At 40.4% G+C, this 22,144-nt stretch overlaps 1 protein-coding gene across 1 annotated transcript in view; it reads left to right on the forward strand.

The window, feature by feature from the left end:
• The window catches only part of dnah9l (dynein, axonemal, heavy polypeptide 9 like), a 95,051-nt gene that overhangs the window by 18,034 nt on the left and 54,873 nt on the right, over positions 1-22,144 (forward strand). The window contains exons 15-31 of the mRNA XM_060918035.1: positions 1,135-1,389; positions 1,577-1,746; positions 4,511-4,733; positions 4,815-4,931; positions 6,842-6,928; positions 7,272-7,430; positions 9,515-9,598; positions 14,566-14,729; positions 14,992-15,109; positions 15,195-15,317; positions 16,536-16,760; positions 16,899-16,990; positions 17,181-17,307; positions 18,572-18,727; positions 20,323-20,448; positions 20,560-20,667; positions 21,245-21,376. Coding sequence (XP_060774018.1) covers positions 1,135-1,389; positions 1,577-1,746; positions 4,511-4,733; positions 4,815-4,931; positions 6,842-6,928; positions 7,272-7,430; positions 9,515-9,598; positions 14,566-14,729; positions 14,992-15,109; positions 15,195-15,317; positions 16,536-16,760; positions 16,899-16,990; positions 17,181-17,307; positions 18,572-18,727; positions 20,323-20,448; positions 20,560-20,667; positions 21,245-21,376 — 2,466 coding nt within the window. The remainder of the gene's footprint in view (positions 1-1,134; positions 1,390-1,576; positions 1,747-4,510; positions 4,734-4,814; positions 4,932-6,841; positions 6,929-7,271; positions 7,431-9,514; positions 9,599-14,565; positions 14,730-14,991; positions 15,110-15,194; positions 15,318-16,535; positions 16,761-16,898; positions 16,991-17,180; positions 17,308-18,571; positions 18,728-20,322; positions 20,449-20,559; positions 20,668-21,244; positions 21,377-22,144) is intronic.

Consider the following 22,144-nt stretch of genomic DNA (forward strand, 5'->3'; position numbering starts at 1 on the left):
ATCAGGAGACTTAAAAGCATCCCCCACCCACCAATCTATCACCAGCCAATCAGGAGACTTAATCAAATGCATCCCCCGCCCACTTGTGTCCGCGTCTGAGACGTTGAATTTTCACAGAAGGAGGGAAGAAGTTGGCTGAGGTCAGACTGTGTGATAAATTAACGAGCGAATAAGAGAGGAATTTCAACATATAGGGCTTAAATTTGTTACCGTTAAATAAGCATTGCTTGTACAGTAACGTTATGTCGTTACAACGCTGACCCACTTTTAACGTGCCGAGTACCGACTGTAGCCGGTAACATGCTAATTAGCTTGCTGTCAAGTTTTTCCTTTGTCGAGCTTTAAGCGTAAGGTCATGGATGTTACTACTGCTTGTTCCTGCCGTAATATGATGCGTGATATGAACCTAACTATAAGGCACTCACTGACCGTGTTCAGTCACAGCCATCACACTGACTTGAGTTGCGTGATGAACTGTAACCTCTGTAGCATGACAGCAGTCATTGGTAGTAGCATCACTGCAAGTTCATATTTGTCTTTATTGTGTAGGTATGGTTAAAGAAAATCAGTTCATGTTGAATTGAAGTTGTCATTTTGTCACTTAAGTTACAATTTGTGATATATCATCACTGTTGTGTTGTAATTTCAGTTGACAATTTCCATTTTATGTTGCTGTGAAATTAATTTAGTGTTACAATGCAAACAAGACAGTGCAACTGATGTTAACAGTTCAGCTTTCTCATTACAATATTATTAGTTGATATTAATAACAATCTGAGTCATTGGTGGTTCATTCATTCTGCTCACTACAGATATAGGCCTATATATTTTTGGTGTATAGTTAATTTCCATTGTATGTTGTACTGAAATTAAGTCATTTAGTCAGCTCTCACAAGAAATTAAAAAGTTGGACCAGGGTCTTAAATCTTATTCAGTTAAAATTAGGCCAAATAAAAAGCCTCAACTTGAAACAGTCTAGTCTGGATTTCTTTTTCTGTCAACGCTTCAAGGGGTAGATCTTGCTTGCCATCTAGGCAGAGGTTAGGGATCTCGGGCATAAAAAGGTTGGTGACCACTGCTCTAGGTGGACATGTAAGTCTGTGCATAAAAACCAGTGTGTGATATCCATTGCAGGTGGATGTTGCCCAGGTGCCAGAGTTATGCGACTTGGCTCAGCTGATTCGCACCCGTGCCCGAGTGACCATTTCTCAGGTGAAAGAGTTTCAGAACTCATTCAGCTCTTATCGCTACTTGTGGACCGGAGACAAGGCAGAGTTTATGGGACAGTTCCTGCTCTACGGCCACGCCCTTTCGGTAGAGGAAGCGGAGCTGTATGCTGATTTTGAGCTCACCAAGAATCCACCCAAATTGGACAACTTTAAAGAGCAAGTAAGAAAAAAAGTAGACACTTTTTTTTTTTTTCCTGCTTCCAGTAATTGTTTCCAAAATAGCATTATATGCATACTACTCATAGAAAACCCATTCTAAATTTCCAAGTATGCATCGAAAGCTGTTTTTGTGGTAGTAACAATTCAATACGGTCATATTAATCTTAAAATAAAACCTTGTTGTTTAGATCAACGAGTTTGAGAGTCTGTATGACGCGGTGCAGGCGTTGGAGGAGAAGCGAGTGTTCTGTGGCTGGTGTCAGGTCGACATCAAACCGTTTAAAATCTCCCTCATGAACACCATCAAGAAGTGGAGCTGGATGTTCAAAGAGCATCTGCTCAACCATGTCAACGACAGGTGACACACTCGCACGTACACACGGAAACTTGTATTTAGTTGCTCATGTTAACATTACGATTAGGGATGGCGAAAACTAAAAAAAAATCTTGACCGACCACCGAGCCTCATTAGCCGGTTAAAGTCGGTTAACCTATGAGTTTAAACAGGGATGCAAACGGCGCGCCTTTTGGCGGATGCCGCCTAGTCTGGTTAACACCAGACCATATCACAAGTGAAATATGGTCTGGAATCTGCCTATTGAATTTCTCGTAGGGGAGGTGTGGTTTACGATTGTCAACGGCCGTTTATTGGACGTTGCGAATGTCTATCATTTGGCGTATACGTAGCCCATGGCCAATCATGGCAGTTGTACCCGGTGACGTAGTTAGAGCGACGAAGAGGCGAAGAAGAGAAGGAAAGATAAAGAGAAGGCAAAACAAAAATAGGAAAACAATGGCACCGAACGATTACTGCCGTTTGTGCAAGACAAATATGAGAGAAGCTGGTTTGGTTAGTTTGGTTCGTATCGCTCGCCGCCATGTTAAATGTGATCCGTAAACAGTCCCAAATAAACTACAAGCTTCCGTTTGTCGAGTAGTACGCGTCACCGTCTTTCCACCCCTCCCCACTCTCTGATTGGCTCCCTAACTCAGGCGAGCCTTTAGACCATAGTTTCCATGCTGTCTTTTCAGATCGGAACGATTGTGCAAAGCAGCATGGGATTTCCCAGGCTAGATGCCGCCTTTTTCACGGCTGAATCGTGCAGATCCGATTTTTATTTTTTAGGGGGGGCGTTGGAGTGTCTGAATAATTTCATCAGAGTAAATTCTGTATTAAAATTACTAAATAAGCAAATGCCGTTACAGTCCATGAAACAGGAAGTATGAGAAGAAAACAGTAAATCAGAAAGCTGTGCACATTTGCGCAGCTTCTGCAAAAACGTGCGCAGCTTTCTGATTTACTGTTTTCTTCTCATACTTCCTGTTTCATGGACTGTAACGGCATTTGCTTATTTAGTAATTTTAATACAGAATTTACTTTGATGAAATTATTCAGACACTCCAACACCCCCCTAAAAAAAATCGGATCTGCACGATTCAGCTGTGAAAAAGTCGGCATCTGCGCCTATAGTTTGTGTGGAGAGATATGATCTGCAATAACATGCATTGTTGGCTACAGACCGAAACATACTTTCAGAATGCACTGGCCAAGGCAGGACTAAACTCCATGTGCCTTCTAATAATAATAATAAAAAAAAACAATAGTAATTTGTAAGCTAAAAAGCCTGTGTCTACACTTTTTTCTTTCGCCGAGTGGCAGCTGTCACTGGGGCGGGAGGGCAGGACATGACTGAATGGGTGTTTCTGATTTGTCAGCTGTCGTCCTTACACTGCATGGCATGCCCCAAGCGTTTACAACACAGAATTCCAGGTTCTCCGTTCCAAAATCGGCAGCTTCAAAACGATTGATTTTTTTTTTTTTTTAACCGACAACCAAAAAAAAATTAACCGGTTGACGTTGATTCGGTCAACCATCGGTCAAACGGTCATCGGTTAACATCCCTAATTACGATTAGGATTATATTTGGTATATTATCGACTTAATTAAAATGGCATCTTCCAGAAGGTCAAAGTGGCCTTAGTGTCCTATCCCTAACATAAATATTATTATTAAAGACATTTTAATATTGCTGCAGTTCTGCATATTTTAAATAACGTATTTTAAAATAAAATGTATAGGATTAAATTTTTTATTTTGGTCAGTTTTTATTTTTCCAGAATTCATGTTGTATTTTGGAATTATGAATTATTTGGGTTTAATTAAATAAAGTAAAATTTGCATTCCGTAACTCGAATTTGCAAGTTTCATTTTAAGATAATAATAATGTATTCAAATTTCAGTTTTTGCTTTTTTAAAAAAAAAAAAAAGTTGTGCAGTGGTACATCTGGGATTGCTTGCACTGAAATTAAAATATCATGCTGAAACAGTTTTTAAATAATCTCGAGTTAGTTATGTTAATTAATTTGCGCTAGCAGCAATTACTGCTATTGCTCCAGCAGTTGTTATTCTCACTCAGGATCTTTCTTCTTCTTGTCCTAATGTTTTTAGGATGCTATTTCTCCCTCAGTTTTCAACCACTCCTCACCAAATTTCACATGAAGAATACATCTAGGCTGAATTACGTTGCTATGACTTTTGGTGCTGATCTGGTTCACTGACTCAGAATGATCCATGAAAAATGAGATTTTTTTTTTTCAATTACTTGTAACTTTGTCAATTTTCATGATTTTATTTAAATAATTTTTTTTATCCCCCGCTGGCCGAAAGGCCCGAAGGGGGATTATATCGTGGTGAAGTCTGTCTGGCTCGGAAAAGGTTCTCACCTTCTGAAATCAACTCCTCTCACAGTTTTTGGAAGAATGTCATGAAACTTGGCAAAAGGCTTTGTTATAGGACAGTAATACGCATATTGCAATTTCGTTTACAATAATATTGTTGCGGGGGGATATTGTGCTCTCAGAGCACTCTTGTTTTATTTTGAAAAGTTGTGCCCCGCCGCCCTGAACATCATTCTCTATCTCTTACCGTTCTGGATTTATAGGGTACGGCGACCAGATGTCCCGGTTTGTAACAGCTAGGCGCAAATTACTGTGACTTTAGTCACAGTCTCTGTCTAGTTTAAAATTCTAGCTATTGGAATTTTTAAGATGTTGCATTATTTTACAACATTTAACACCATTCCACAGAAATCCACTCAACTTCTGTGTCGTTGTTATTATAGTGTGCAAGACTTGTCAAGCTTCATCGAAAATGCTGAACATGGTTTAGGGAAGAGTGTGACGGATGGCAATTACGCTGGTCTCGTGGACATCATGGGTCACCTGATGGCGATCAGAGACAGACAGCAGAACACCGAGCAGCAGTTCAAACCCCTGAAATCTACTTCAGATCTGCTGAAGACCTACAGCCAGCAGCTGCCGGATCATGTCTATGCCCTGTTGGAGGTAAACACACACACGCGTATACTGTTTTTTATGATGTCCTGATTTAAATGACAAGTGACTTTCTGACACACACGATTTCAGGAACTTCCTGATAAATGGAGGAATCTGAAGAAATTGGCTTTCGCTGTAAAACACGAGGTCGCGCCTCTGCAGGCCAACGAGGTTGCCATCGTCCGAAGGAAATGTGTCCGCTTCGAGGTGAGTAGGATCATCATAGAAGGACTAATTTAAAACATAAAATATTAGCTTTATGGACAGTATAATTGAGTTGTTATCGTAATAATACATATTTTGTGTATGTTCATAGACAAATTGAATTTGAAAGTTTACAGTTTCTGCTGTGGCAGAGATGAAATAATTTAGAAAAGATGCCAAAAGTAGGGTGTGTGTGTGTGTGTGTGTGTGTGTGTGTGTTTTTTTTGGGGGGGGAATGTCTGAAAAACTGTTAAAAAGAAATTTAAAAAAAAATCTATTTTGAAATTTCTAGCTGATTAGTCATTGCTACAAATTCAAAGGCAAAATCAAGCATTTCTTCATGTATTTTCTTTTTTTTTAAACTGATGATAGAAGTTTCTGTTTTTATACATATTTCATTTTTGGAGTAGATATTTTTTGTGGAAAATAATGCAAAGCTGCTATGGAAGCAATTTTGTGCCAAAATGTTCATACAAAACTTTTGAAATATCAAACGAAAACGACAAATCAAAATACAAAAAAAGAACAAAAAGTCAATTTTTTTAGACTGGCAAACAAATTATTCATGTAATCGAGCAAAATATCAGTCTATTACTCTTCAGAAACCTTTTATTTTTGTTCCGCGTCTTTCTCAGTTTTGCTTGACGTAATTTATTTTGGTTGTGATTCCAGCTTTCTCGTTTGCGCTCCCTGACTTTTTGCTTACAGTTTTGGCACAAACTTCCCGTGTGGGTGGGCTGTCCAGGAACGCGCTCCCATTGGCTAACTTGTGTTTGACTGACAGCTACGCTCAGCCATTCCCCGGAGGCTGTTGCGGCCATTTCCTACACGGATTTTGGCGGACTGTTTGACGAGTGACCGATCCATTGACGGTAAACAAGGATCGAGTGGACTTCAGTGGCGACTATGATATTGAATTTACACTTTGTTGAATTAATTCAATATCATAGTCGCCACTGAAGTCCACTCTATCCTTGTTTACCGTCAATGGATCGGTCACTCGTCAAACAGTCCGCCAAAATCCGTGTAGGAAATGGCCGCAACAGCCTCTGGGGAATGGCTGAGCGTAGCTGTCAGTCAAACACAAGTTAGCCAATGGGAATGCATTCCTGGACAGCCCACCCACACGTCAAGTTTGTGCCAAAACTGCAAGCAAAAAGTCAGGGAGCGCAAACGAGAAAGCTGGAATCGCAACCAAAATAAATTACGCCAAACAAAACTGAGAAAGACGTGGAACAAAAATAAAAGGTTTCTGAAGAGTAATAGACTGATATTTTGCACGATTACATGAATAATTTGTTTGCCAGTCTAAAAAAATTGACTTTTCGTTCTTTTTTTGTATTTTGATTTGTCGTTTTCGTTTGATATTTCAAAAGTATTGTATGAACATTTTGGCACAAAATTGATTCCATAAGCTGCAGCCATGAGTTCTTAAATGTTATGAAATTTTTGATATTGCAATTTTTAAGAAAGTTTAAGATTGTTAAATATCAGTAAATTTAACAGCACAGATGCATTTAAATATTTTTTTTAAGGAATATTCATAAATTCCTAAATTGTAAAGTAATTTTACTCTTTGATTGAAGGTTGAATTTATATGATAAATAACTGAAGCGTAGTACAGTGTCTTCTACAAGGTAGAAAAGCACTGAAATGAGGTCCACTGTGTGATCAAGCATAAATATTGGTCCCCTGAAAATTGGGAAGAAGATTTTTGTGTATGTTTTTATATTTTTACTTCGAAGCTCTAAAAGTGATAAATAGAAGACAACAATACATCTACAGTCTGAGGGTTAGCTGCTGTTAACTATATACTACTTCAGTGGCAATAAACAAATGTTTGTTGTTAATTCTGATCGATTTGACAACTTCAGAACTGACCTTTCTTTCTGTGTGTCTCACTCCGGACTCAGATTAAACAGCACGAGTTTCGGGAGCAGTTTCGTATGGAACCGATTTTCAGCATCAACATTGATGAACCATACAAACTCATTGACAAGGTGTTTCCTCACTGTTTTTTTTTTTTTTTCCTTTCCACATTTTCTGACAAATGACACCGAATCCCTGAGTACAGATTTATTTTATGAACTTTATCCAACTATTTAAATGTGTACAATGGTATTATGACTAATCACTGGAGACTTAGAGCTTTTTATTCCTGAACTTTCTACTGAGAGGTTACTCAGTTATTTATATTGTTTATAGGCTTGCTTGCTTTTGAGGTTTCTTTTAAACCTACACAATTCAAGTGACCTTGTTTATAAGAACTTAATAACTGTGGAAACAAACGAATAAAAAGTCACATTTGTGTGTGGGGTGTGGCGCTTTTTTTTTTCCCCCCAGACCAATCGTGCAGTGGCTCATTTAGAAGATGAAATGTGCAAGCTGCAGGAAACCGCCAAGCTCTTTGAGGTCAGCTTCCCGGACTACAGACAGCTCCGGCAGTGCCGCTCTGACTTAATCCTCCTCAAAGCTGTGTGGGATATGGTCATCTTTGTCAAAGTAATACAAAGTCAACACTCCTCACCTCTTTTCCATCCCTGTATACAGTTAGGTCCATATATATTTGGACACTGACACAAATTTTGTTTTTGTTTTTTTACCTGTTTACTGAAACATATTCAGGTTATAGTCATATAATGGACATGGACATAAAGTCCAGACTTTCAGCTTTCATTTGAGGGTATCCACATTAAAATTGAATGAAGGGTTTAGGAGTTTCAGCTCCTTAATATGTGCCACCCTGTTTTTAAAGGGACCAAAAGTAATTGACTTAAAGGGTATTTCATGGGCAGGTGCGGGAAATTCCTTTGTTATGTCATTCTCAATTAAGCAGATAAAAGGCCTGGAGTTGATTTGAGGTGTGGTGCTTGCATTTGGAAGATTTTGCTGTGAAGAAAACATGCGGTCAAAGGAGCTCTCCATGCAGGTGAAACAAGCCATCCTTAAGCTGCGAAAACAGAAAAAACCCATCCGAGAAATTGCTACAATATTAGGAGTGGCAAAATCTACAGTTTGGTACATCCTGAGAAAGAAAGAAAGCACTGGTGAACTCATCAATGCAAAAAGACCTGGACGCCCACAGAAGACAACAGTGGTGGATGATCGCAGAATAATTTCCATGGTGAAGAGAAACCCCTTCACAACAGCCAACCAAGTGAGCAACACTCTCCAGGAGGTAGGCGTATCAATATCCAAATCTACCATAAAGAGAAGACTGCATGAAAGTAAATACAGAGGGGTTCACTGCACGGTGCAAGCCACTCATAAGCCTCAAGAATAAAAAGGCTAGATTGGACTTTGCTAAAAAACATCTAAAAAGCCAGCACAGTTCTGGAAGAACATTCTTTGGACACATGAAACCAAGAACAACCTATACCAGAATGATGGAAAGAAAAAAGTATGGCGAAGGCGTGGTACAGCTCATGATTCAAAGCATACCACATCATCTGTAAAACACGGCGGAGGCAGTGTAATGGCTTGGGCATGGATGGCTGCCAGTGGCACTGGGTCACTAGTGTTTATTGATGATGTGACACAGGACAGAAGCAGCCGGATGAATTCTGAGGTATTCAGAGACGTACTGTGTGCTCAAATGCGGCCAAACTGATTGGTCGGCGTTTCATAATACAGATGGACAATGACCCAAAACATAAAGCCAAAGCAACCCAGGAGTTTATTAAAGCAAAGAAGTGGAATATTCTTGAATGGCCAAGTCAGTCACCTGATCTCAACCCAATTGAGCAGCATTTCACTTGTAAAAGACTAAACTTCAGACAGAAAGGCCCACAAACAAACAGCACCTGAAAACCGCTGCAGTAAAGGCCTGGCAGAGCATTAAAAAGGAGGAAACACAGCGTCTGGTGACGTCCATGAGTTCAAGACTTCAGGCAGTCATTGCCAACAAAGGGTTTTCAACCAAGTATTAGAAATGAACATTTTATTTACAATTATTTAATTTGTCCAATTACTTTTGAGCCCCTGAAATGAAGGGATTGTGTTTAAAAAATGCTTTAGTTCCTCACATTTTTATGCAATCATTTTGTTCAACCCACTGAATTAAAGCTGAAATTCTGAACTTCAACTGCATCTGAATTGTTTTGTTCAAAATTCGTTGTGGTAATGTACAGAACCAAAATTAGAAAAATGTTGCCTCTGTCCAAATATTTATGGACCTAACTGTAGGTGTAATGTCTAGGCAGGCCATCTTGTTTATTCTGTTGCAGCGTAATTAGAAAGTATATTTTAGATTAGTTTCATGTCTCATTTGTTTGCGAGTTGATTTAAATGGGTCATAATTTAACAGAAATGACCTGAACAGAAATTTTTGTAGTACATTTGTGTCTGCAAAGTCAGGAACCAGTGGGAATATGTTGAGCAAAATCTGCAAAAACCTGACGCAGCGTTAAAGGGTGAACATGTAATACAGGTTGTGAGTAATCAATACAGAATTAATTATATGAAGTTTTGCTCTCGTTTGTTCCTGACTTTTCGGACACCCTGTATTTTATTTTATTTATATGGAGTTATCTGGGTTAAATCTACTTTTTAATCATGATCTGTGTGCACCATCCTGGGATGTGTAGTCCAGTATCTTGGACTGGAGGAAGACACCATGGAAAGAAATCAACGTCGAGCAGATGGACATGGAGCTCAGGAGGTTTGCTAAGGTGCAGCTAAGTCTTGAAGCAACTCTCTCTCTCTCTCTCTCTCTCTCCCCAAACAAATATGGACTTTAACTATCATTATGATGTCTTTGTATAATCGCATTGGATTAAACTTAAAAACTTAACAATGTTTTACAGCTCAATTAGTAATTAAGGAATTTATTGTACACGTACAAGAAACGTACGTCGTCATGAGTACACATGAACAACTAGGCGACATGAACACAATATAGTTCATAGTTGGTTCATTTTAAAATTCTGAATAACTAATGATTTGCTCATAGCTATCAATAATGCATTATGTAAAAAATAAAACGCAACAGGTGTGTTTATAGCAGGGCTTTGAACCGGTTCAAGGAACGAAAACGAAAACCGGGAACGTTTTCTATTTCACATGGAACAGAAACGAAACCAGAAACTTTATTATTTTTTATGTTCCGGAACAGAAACGCTTATTAAAAATAATGGTAACCGGTTAATACTGGTTTTTATTTCGTTCCTCAAAGTTTCCGTAGCCTACAAATAAAAAAGTCATTCTTCTCCTGCGCAAGTTTCTATGACCCGCTGGGGTTCACTTCCTGTGTGACGTTCGCTGACTGAATGGAGAGAGCGGGAGGGTGGACTACTATCACGTCTCCACATCTTAAATAAGAGGTAAATATTGCAGTCTATTGTTATTCAAAAACTTCAATTTCAAACACGATATCAATATATTTGTCCACGTTAATGAGAGGCTCGCGAACATTAAATGACGTTAACCTCTGTTAGCCTATCAATGTATAGGGCCTGACTCGCCTTTGGTAACACACTAAACGAATTATCTTTCATTTTTGGCACTTTTTCTGTTTGTGTAGATGGGAAGATGTACTGAGAATCCAAATCGCCAACATTTGAAATAATAATTGTTTTGAATTATTTCTTGTCTTATTTAATGAAGGTTGTAATAGAATTAGCCTACATTTGGCTTAAGCTGGATGAGACAGAGACATAATTTTATAGCCATTTGTTAAACAGCTGACAGGGAACGTAATTAACTGTTCCGGGAATGAAATTTTTTTGTTCTAACCGGTTCGGGAACGTCTATTTAATGGTGGAACCCCAAACCGGAAACGTTAAAATTCCGTTTCTGTTCGGAACGAACCAATAGGAAAAAAATTCTGGTTCAAAGCCCTGGTTTATAGAATAATAAACAATGAGGTCGATTCCCCCCCCCCCCCCCCCCCCCAAAAAAAAAAAATAAAGCAATAAGTCCTGAAGTGTTTACTTCCTATTATACCACATTTCAGCAATGCGAACAATTTTTCATTTATTGCAGAACAACACTTTTTTTTTTTTTTTTATCCTATAATTAGTTACATATACAGTATTATCCATACAGGACACTTTTTCGATGGAATAAAAACACATGTTCTGTTCCCTTCTAGCGGCTTTCATTCATTTGGTTTGATAGCATGCAATATTGTTAGCGTATCGCTTATCCTACGTGTATTACGTCACTCTACCCAATGGAGAATGAGCGTTGAATATGGTTTATGATATTGCATGGTTGTCAAGACAACATGACATCACATGTTGGACACGTAAAACTTCCGTGCTAGCGAGCGACTGGGACAAATTGTAAACAAACATAGCCGTCAAGCTCGGTTCATTAGATATGGAAGATTTTGAGAGGATTTAGAAGGAGAAAGACGTGTTGAACACCCGAAAGGAATGTATTGTAATAATAATATTGGCTGTTTTTATCCCCCGCTGGCTGAAAGGCCCGGATGGGGATTATGTCGTGGCGATTTCCATCTGTCCGTCCTGGGAAGGGTGTTCACCTTCCGGAATCAACTCCTCTCAGAATTTTTGGAGGATGTTCACGAAACTTGACAGGATTCTATGTTATCTGTTTGTAATACGTATATTGCAATTTCATTCAATTCAGTCTTATTGTACCAGAGTTATGGCGTAGTTGCTAGTGGGGTATATTGTACTCTCAAAGCACTCTTGGTTGTTTTTTTTTCTCGTGGTATATCAGATATATTCCATTCAGCTAAACTCGTCTTCGACTCGTTCAGTATCATGCTAGCTGAATGGAATATATCTGATATACCACTCAATGCCAGCCAATATTATTTACAGTGGTGCTTGAAAGTTTGTGAACCCTTTAGAATTTCCTATATTTCTGCATAAATATGACCTAAAACAACATCAGATTTTCACACAAGTCCTAAAAGTAGATAAAGAGAACCCAGTTAAACAAATGAGATAAAAAATATTATACTTGGTCATTTATTTATTGAGGAAAATGATCCAATATTACATATCTGTGAGTGGCAAAAGTATGTGAACCTTTGCTTTCAGTATCTGTTGTGACCCCCTTGTGCAGCAATAACTGCAACTAAACGTTTCCGGTAACTGTTGATCAGTCCTGCACACCGGCTTGGAGGAATTTTAGCCCATTCCTCCGTACAGAACAGCTTCAGCTCTGGGATGTTGGTGGGTTTCCTCACATGAACTGCTCGCTTCAGGCCCTTCCACAACATTTCGATTGGATTAAGGTCAGGACTTTGACTTGGCCATTCCAAAACATTAACTTAATTCTTCTTTAACCATTCTTTGGTAGAACGACTTGTGTGCTTAGGGTTGCTGTCTTGCTGCATGACTCACCTTCTCTTAAGATTTAGTTCATGGACAGATGTCCTGATATTTTCCTTTAGAATTCGCTGGTATAATTCAGAATTCCTTGTTCCAACAATGATGGCAAGCCGTCCTGGCCCAGATGCAGCAAAACGGGCCCAAACCATGATACTACCACCACCATGTTTCACAGATGGGATAAGGTTCTTATGTTGGAATGCAGTGCTTTCCTTTCTCCAAACATAACGCTTCTCATTTAAACCAAAAAGTTCTATTTTGGTCTCATCTGTCCACAAAACATTTTCCAATAGCCTTCTGGGTTGTCCACATGATCTTTAGCAAACTGCAAATGAGCAGCAATGTTCTTTTTGGAGAGCAGTGGCTTTCTCCTTGCAACCCTGCAATGCACACCATTGTTGTTCAGTGTTCTCCTGATGGTGGACTCATGAACATTGGCTAATGTTAATGTGAGAGAGGCCTTCAGTTGCTTAGAAGTTACCTTGGGGTCCTTTGTGACCTCGCCGACTATTACACACCTTGCTGTTAGAGTGCTCTTTGTTGGTCGACCACTCCTGGGGAGGGTAACAATGGTCTTGAATTTCCTCCATTTGCACACAATCTGTCTGACTGTGGATTGGTGGAGTCCAAACTCTTTAGAGATGGTTTTGTAACCTTTTCCAGCCTGATGAGCATCAACAACGCTTTTTCTGAGGTCCTCAGAAATCTCCTTTGTTCGTGTCATGATACACTTCCACAAACGTGTTGTGAAGATCAGACTTTGATAGATCCCTGTTCTTTAAATAAAACAGGGTGCCCACTCACACCTGATTGTCATCCCATTGATTGAAAACACCTGACTCTAATTTCACCTTCAAATTAACTGCTAATCCTAGAGGTTCACATACTTTTGCCACTCACAGATATGTAATATTGGATCATTTTCCTCAATAAATAAATGACCAAGTATAATATTTTTGTCTCATTTGTTTAACTGGGTTCTCTTTATCTACTTTTAGGACTTGTGTGAAAATATGATGTTGTTTTAGGTCATATTTATGCAGAAATATAGGAAATTCTGAAGGGTTCACAAACTTTCAAGCACCACTGTAAATGTTGTGGAATGTCTGTGAAACAAATGGGTTCCTGTGATCACTATAAACAGTTGTTTTTTTTATAAAAAATGCAGCTTGTCATGTTATGAAACCTGAAAGTGGAAGCAACTCTGTCTTAAAGTAAACAAACAAAAGAAAAAATGCTTTCTCCCTCACACCACTTCTGTCATGTCTCGAAGACATCAAGGCCTGGATGGCCTTGAACTTTTTAAATTTTAATGAAAATAAAACAGAAGCGATGGTGTTTGGCCCCAGCGGCTCTTGTGAACCCTCGCCCGTTGATTTGGGCCCTTTGGCAGACTATGTAAAGCCAACAGTCACAAACTTGGGTTTTAAGATGGACAGTGATTTTAAATTGGATCGGCAAATTAGTTCCGTAGTGAAGTCCAGCTTCTTTCAAATTAGGCAGCTGGCAAAGGTGAAGCCTTTCCTTGCACAAACGCACTTTGAGACAGTAATCCACGCCTTCATGACATCTCGGCTGGATTACTGTAATGCACTCTATTTTGGAGTCAGCCAGTCCTCCCTCGCACGTCTCCAGCTGCTGCAAAATGCAGCCGCTCGCCTCCTAACTGGAGCACGTAAGAGGGAGCACATAACTCCCATCCTGGCTTCCCTCCACTGGCTGCCTGTGCACTTTAGAGTCCATTTTAAGATTCTTTTATTTGTTTTTAAGTCTTTAAATGGTCCCCCCCCCCCCCCCCCCCCCCTTACCTCTCTGAGCTCCTTCAACCCTACGCTCCTGCTCGGTGCCTCAGGTCAGCTGATCTGCTGCTCCTGGAAGTACCGAGGTCCAAACGGAAGCTCAGAGGGGACAGAGCTTTCTCCACTGCTGCTCCAAAATTATGGAACGAGCTACCATTGCACATTAGGCAAGCCTCCTCACTGTCCATTTTTAAAACCAGTCTTAAAACCCATTTTTACTCCTTGGCCTTTAACTCCGCATGAGACTCTGCTCTTGTTTTAGTGTTTTATGGTTAATTTGTTTTATTGTTTCTAATTGTTTTTAAAAACAACGAAACTACTGTTCTACTGTCTGTTTTATTTATTTCATTGCTTTTAATTGTTTTATGTCTTTATGTACAGCACTTTGTTTTCAACTACGGTTGTTTTAAAGTGCTATATAAATAAAGTTGAGTTAAAGCTACAGCTTTACATGTGACCCCTTACAAAAATGTTAAATATCTGGACAGAAAACTGAAAGGAACATAAATCTGTTTGGGGTTATGGGTGCAGGAGATGAAGACGTTAGATAAGGAGGTGCGTGTGTGGGACGTCTACGCCGGTCTAGAGTCGACTGTTAAAAATCTGTTAACGTCACTGAGGGCTGTTAACGAGCTGCAGAACTCAGCGGTTCGAGAGCGACACTGGCAGCAGCTCATGCACACAACCAGGGTAAAGTATCTTGCACAGAACACTGTGGGACGATTACACCAACACCGCGGCAACGTTATGCATAGACTTATTACACAACATGTTATTACTACATGTATCACGTTCTGAACATGTAGTACAGTGCTGGGAAACCAATTTGTATGTTTGGTGTCCAAATTCTACTTTTTGCACTAGAGTTTAAATAATTAAATGAATGAAATGATAAAAATGAAAACACGGCATAAAGCTTGTAAGACTTTTTCCTCTCTGTCTGTGTGTGTAGGTGAGCTTCATAATGGATGAGAACACCACACTGGGTGATCTGCTAGAGCTTCAGCTGCACCATGTGGAAGAAGAAGTGAAGAACATCGTGGACAAAGCGGTCAAAGAGATGGCCATCGAGAAGGTGCTGATAGCACCAGATGGACAGAACGGCACTGTGCGTTTGCGTTTCACACACAGCAAAACTCACTGTTTGTACTTGTGTGTAGGTTTTGGTTGAGATCAAGCATACATGGTCTGTGATGTCTCTGTCATATGAGACCCACACCAGCACTGGAACGCCTCTTCTGAAAGCCGACGAGAACCTGATTGAGACACTGGAGGATAATCAGGTGACTAACACAAGCACACCATAATACAGGTATGAGACGAAGCCAAAATACAGGCCAAAATATCATCTCATGGGGCGGCACGGTGGTGTAGTGGTTAGCGCTGTCGCCTCACAGCAAGAAGGTCCGGGTTCGAGCCCCGTGTCCGCGTGGGTTTCCTCCGGGTGCTCCGGTTTCCCCCACAGTCCAAAGACATGCAGGTTAGGTTAACTGGTGACTCTAAATTGAGCGTAGGTGTGAATGTGAGTGTGAATGGTTGTCTGTGTCTATGTGTCAGCCCTGTGATGACCTGGCGACTTGTCCAGGGTGTACCCCGCCTTTCGCCCGTAGTCAGCTGGGATAGGCTCCAGCTTGCCTGCGACGCTGTAGAAGGATAAAGCGGCTACAGATAATGAGATGAGAATGATATCATCTCATATGTCCCTTTTCCACCAAAGCAGTTCCAGGGCTGGTTCGGGGCCAGTGCTTAGTTTGGAAACGGGTTTTCTGTTTCCACTGACAAAGAACTGGCTCTGGGGCCAGAAAAACCGGTTCCAGGCTAGCACCAACTCTCTGCTGGGCGAGAGGAAAGAACCGCTTACGTCAGCGGGGGGGCGGAGTTGTTAAGACCAACAACAATAACACGACCGCGAAAGATCGTCATTTTTAAGCGACGAGAAGCAGCAGCTGTACAAACGCGAAGTCATCCATTATTATTATTATTGTTGTTGATGCTGCTGCTGCTTCTTCCTTGTTGTTTTTGCTTCGATATTCGCGCCAAGGTTTATGCAAACGTGGCGACGTAACTGACGTATACAGCGACGTAATGACGTGGCTTCCCTTAGCACCGCGAGCTATGGAAAAGCAAACTGGTTCTCAGCTGGCTCGCAAGTTGAACGAGTTGTGAACCAGCACCAGCACCGGCCCCGAACCAGCCCTGGAACTGATTTGGTGGAAAAGGGGTAATAGTGATGATGCAATTGCTGCTTCATCTTTTTCTGTTCAAACAGCAAAGTGCTTTCGTGTTCTACTAGCTGTACCTGCTCGGGGACATCACGTGGACGCTAACCTTTTGCAATAAACAGTCGGATGTGTAACACTGTTTGAATCAGAAAGTCCATTCAACAGCCTATACAGTGGAAATCAGACTGAACCAGGTCTCAGAAATGAGACCTCGAGTAACAAGTGTTGGTATTGCTGTACATGGATATGATGGATGAGTGTATACCTGTGTGTGTGCAGGTGCAGCTGCAGAATATCCTGATGAGCAAGCATGTGGAGTACTTTCTTGTAGATGTGAGCAGCTGGCAGCGGCGCCTCATGCTGGCAGACCAAGTGATTGGCACCTGGCTGGGCGTGCAGCGCACCTGGGCTCACCTGCAGAGCATCTTCACCAACTCGGAGGACATCCGTAACCAGCTAGCACATGATGCCGAGCTTTTTCAAGGCATCCACCTTGACTTCCAGGTAGCTACCCAAGAACTCTCCATGGCGCAATATTGGAAGGGAAAAACGGCTCCGTTGTGGCACTTAATGTGTTTAAGCATTGAAATTAGATATTTTCTCTTAGTATTTTATTGCTGAGTAGTGTGTATGTGTGTACAGGAATCAATGATGAAAGTTGTGGAAACCGCAAATGTGATTGAAGTCACCAACTATCCAGGCTACCTGGAGAAGCTTGAGGCTCTGCAGCAAAGGTACGCTAGAGTATGTGTGATACAAAATTTAGAGACTTCTTCACAAATGGAATAAAGATTCACAGTCAAAACCTGCAACTGGGAAAAAAAAAAAAAACCCTCCCAGACTGTAAAAGTACCCAGCGATGATATTTTGTTTCAGTTCTGAATGCAAATGTCATTTTTAAAATTCTTATTAAATTTGTTTCAGGTTGTCTGTATGTGAAAAAGCTCTGGCGGAGTACTTGGAAACAAAGCGTCTGACGTTTCCTCGATTCTACTTCGTCTCTGCTGCTGATCTGTTGGAGATTGTTTCCAAGGGAACGCAGCCCAGACAGGTGGCTTGGAATACCATGGATGAGCCTTTACTCTGTTGCTCATTGTATAGACCCCTTCGCATGTTTGTAAACAAACCGACCGTTGCCAGGATGCGCGCGCAGCCTGGACTCAAACAATGGCGCTGCCCATAGACCGGCATTATGAGCTGTCAGATTATGCAAAACAATTGTCATTACAAGATCGAGAATGCTACAAGTGCACATCGCCTACCGGATCCGTATTTAATTAAAGAGCGGACGGACGATGTTAGTAAGTTCCCTGGTATACAATGGCCAGATATATACTCGTACCTTATTGACCAGACTTCAGTGTACACCCACGAAAAACTTCGTGCCTACACGTCTTTAGACGCATATGATTGTTATGTGCGGGCATGTACAACTTGATTAACAATGGGACATTCATATTCATTTTGTTTTAATCAAATTATGCCAGTGATGTGATGGCAATGTGGCTTTAGCTACAACAGCAAATACCAACACTAAACAGCAATTTGCAGGAGGTGATGGCATGAAAGGAATGATAGTGTAAAGAGTGCAGCTAAGAGAAATCAGAGCTGCGTAAAAAGCGAGAGGCAGAGAGCAGAAATGAAACTGAACGGGGCGGGAGCTAGGTTAGAGCAGTCAACGTAAGTTGGCATTTAGAGCGAGGGCACACAATTTTACCTTTCCATCCTTGCTTTAAAATTGTGATTTTCGGCATACGCAAATAATGATGGCACAAAATCTGGACCGCTTGAGTCAAGCGAGACCTCTCCTACAAACAAAACTGCATGCAAAGCTAAGTTAACATGCTAACAATATTCATTACATTGTGTAACTATGACCAGCTAATCAGACAAACGTTACCAAAGTATTTTGCTACATCAATAAACGAAGACTAGAAAGAATAAAAAAGAAAGATTTAATAAATAACCTGATCTTACCTGTGATGAAGTGGGCGCTGCAAACCCGCGCGTTTTTGATGGTGCTTTCATCCCAGTCTACACGTTTGATGGCTTGTAGCCATAGACGTCGGCGATTTTTTTGTAATGGGTGAGATCCTGCTGGAATTCTGTACATTTTAACCCCATCACTGCTACGATTCTGACACCCGACAACACAACAACTAGGCATCGCTGAGTCTTTTTTGGGTCCAGGCTGCGCGCGCAATTTCCGCTTACGTATGAATGACGTTTACTGCGAAGGGGTCTACTGGACAAAGACACCGTTTGGGAAGTACTTTGTGGGTGTATAAAATGTACGTGTGTGTGTGTGTGTGTAGGTCACACGACACCTGCTGAAGCTGTTTGATAACTTGGCTGATCTGAAGTTCAGAGATGAGGGAGAAGAGGAGGGAAGGGTGGAGGTTGCAGTGGGGATGTACAGCAGGGAAGGGGAGTATGTGCCGTTTTCCGCATCCTGTGTGTGTGAGGGACAGGTAACATGCACACTCTCTGTCTCTGTTTCTCTTTCTACACAGTATACCTGGCCTAATACAGAAAACATTTTATCACTGGTATGAAGACTGATGTAAGAGATATGAAATTAACTTGGATATATATATAATGTGTGTGTTATTTACCAGCTGGGAGGTCCGTATTGTGAAATACCGTTACCGAGATCTTGAAAGTACTGAGCGAGGCCCTCTGGTTCGAGGTCAGTATTCAAGGCCGAGGTCACGGTATTTCACCATACGGACCGACCTTAAGCTGGCAAATAATATATTTATTTTTTTCTTTACCAAATTCTAACAGAAAACGAGAGCGCCCGAAAGGGAAAACCGAGCAGCCATTTTGAATCCTCATTCACGGCTGTAATGCAAATTGCTTCCTCATCAGTATACAAGCGCACTTCCATGGCAGGGAAAAAACTACATTTTGCCGCCTGTGTAATCCCTTATTTATACAAAATTGAGTCAGTCAGGATTCAGCCATGTTTTTGCTCTGTGTTTTTGCTCGACCGAAGTTGTACAGTATTATGACCTTTATATTGCATAAATAAAGCCATTTGGTGAAACTTTGAAGAAGAGATTGTACTGGTTTAAAGTTTTTACCTAACGTAATATTATGTATTAGGATAACATGGTCCAAAATGGACCTCATTAACTAATGAGATCAAACTGTTAGCAAGTTAGAGGTTTTCAGCTTTCTCCTGAACTGTTTTCTTTTATTTCTTCTTCCTCAGGGTAGTAAAACTCGCTTTCGCTGTGAACACTGTCGTTATCGCTATCCATGCTGTAGAATTAATGCTATTTTGAATCCTCATTCACGGCTGTAATGCAAATGGCTTCCTCCTCGGTATACAAGTGCACTTCCATGGCAGGAAAACAACTACCGTATATTTTGCCGCCTATGTAGTCCCGTATTTATACAAATAGGAGTCATTCAGGATTCAGCCATGTTTTTGCTTAGCGTTAGCAAATTACAGGTTTTTAGCTTTCTCCTGAAATGTTTTCTTTTATTTCTTCTTCGTCAGGGTAGTAAAACTCGCTTTTGCTGTGAAGACTGTCATTATCGCTATCCATGCTGTAAAATGAATGCTATTATGCTGAGAAATGCTGGCAAAAATTTATAAGATTTTTGATAATCTTATAAATAAATCTTATTTAAAAAGATAAATGTTGACAAAAAATGCTACTATGTTTGTTGTTGCGAACGAGCGAGTCGCCAGAGGTTCGTAACTGGGGTCTGTACCGTAGGATACGGACCCGCTTGCCAGCCAATCAGAGCACAGGATTTGGACCGCAAAAAAAATAAAATCTGTTACTGTTGAATTATCCACTTAGTATGTTGGCTTCACACATTTGATTTAACGGTGTTCCTGCACCCTGAGGGTAGGATTTAAGGGTCATTCACGAGGAATTGCCCTGAATGGTGCAGTATGTGTGTGTATATGTGTATATATACTGAAGGATTTATCAATTATATCTGAAAGATACAAGGAAATAACCATTTAAAGACGTGGACTTGGAAGAATTGTCCTTTTTGACATAAATCGCCTGCGTTTGTGTTTTTCTCTCTTCCTCCGTCTCAGGCTGAGTGTTGGCTGGGTGGGTTGGAGCTGGCCATGCGCTCCACAGTGAGGCAGGAGATCTCCGAAGCCGTAGCTGCATACGAGGACAAATCACGTGATCAGTGGCTCTTTGACTATCCTGCACAGGTGTGTGTGTTTTATTTAATTTCTTGATATTTTCTGGTGTGGAGGCAACACAAGAGGTTTGGATCATCCAGCGCCAGCTTTTCAGGATGCGTGTCTGTGTGTGTGTTTCAGGTGGCACTGACGGGGAGTCAGATTTGGTGGGCGATGGATGTTGGTATTGCCTTTGAAAGGGTGGAGGAAGGTTTTGAGACGGCGCTAAAAGACTATAATAAAAAACAGGTCATTGTTTCACTTAGTCATTTAAGTAACTAACTCACGTTTGCTTATGCTATGCTTCCTGTTACTCTGTCCCTCAGTCATTATATATAAAAAGTCCCTTATCAAGAAAAGGTTATTTTCAACGAAAACACATGCCACTATTATTGGCACCCCTACACTTAATACTTTTGTACAACCCCCTTTGCCAGTAAAACAGCACTGAGTCTTTCGTATAACATTTTATAAGGTTGGATAATACAGAGAATGTATACATACATACAGTACCAGTCAAAAGTTTGGACATACCTTCTAATTCAATGTTATTTTCTTTATTTTATTAATCACTTATTAGTCACTTCATGTCTTAAAGTAGTGATGGATGTCATTTGTCTTTACTTAGTTGAGCAGCTCTTGACATAATATGGATTACTGTAGTTGTGGTGCGGAATTTACTGTTTGACCTCGAACATTAAGAAGGCAAGAAACTCGTCCACTAATTAACTTTTGACCAGGCACACCTGTTGTTGATTGAAAAGCATTCCAGGCGACTACCTCATGAAGCTGGTAGTGACTGGTTGTGTGTGCGTGTGTGTTGCAGATCCTCCAGCTGAACTCTCTGATAAACATGCTGCTAGGTGAGCTGAGCCCTGGTGATCGGCAGAAGATCATGACACTTTGTACCATTGATGTTCATGCTCGTGACGTGGTGGCCAAGCTTATCTCTCAGAAGGTAACTCTGACAATAGGCGGGTTTCCATTGACCTGTTTTAATGTGCAATGTGAAATTGCGAATAAAAAATGAATCATGGAAAACACGTGAATTTCACAAAGCTCAAATATCACAAAGTTTATATTCTCACAGCTGATTGGTTTTTCAGACGAATCAAGAAAGCAGTGTTTCACATAATTGAAACGGAAACACATTTTTCGCATTTAAGTCGCATGACATGAAGAGGAACAAAACCAACTAAAATCGCCATTCCAACGCTTATCAGGTCTTGGAGATCCGTTGCCATGTTTAATTGTAATGACTATCACGAGAGGAGAAAACCCAGCATTAATCACATAACGTCACTCAGTGGAAACTAGGCATGTAACGATGTTGGGTTCACGATCTGATTTTATCACAATATTTTTGCAAAATTAAAAGAAATAATAAAATTTCATGGCCAAAAAAGGCAGCATTTATTTTCCTATTTTTATCAGCTTAAATATTCCTTTTGTCAAATTAAAAAAAAAAACCCCAAACCTTGGGTTTCATTTTCTTAATAATCAACAATAATTATTTACCCACATTTGTAAAGGTTGGAATAAATAAATTATTCCACGAAATGGAGCTGTACATGAGCTCTGAGTCGGCTATAAGCCATGTACGATGAGATTGAGTGGAATAACTGTTTGTTTTATTCTATCCACATTCACTGGATTTTGAGAAACAGAGCATTTTTTTTTTTTGCAAATTCGATTAAAAAAAACACAACACAAAAAAAACCTCTGT

Source organism: Neoarius graeffei, chromosome 4 (assembly GCF_027579695.1).
Source record: "Neoarius graeffei isolate fNeoGra1 chromosome 4, fNeoGra1.pri, whole genome shotgun sequence".
In the NCBI taxonomy this organism is placed as follows: Eukaryota; Metazoa; Chordata; class Actinopteri; order Siluriformes; family Ariidae; genus Neoarius; species Neoarius graeffei.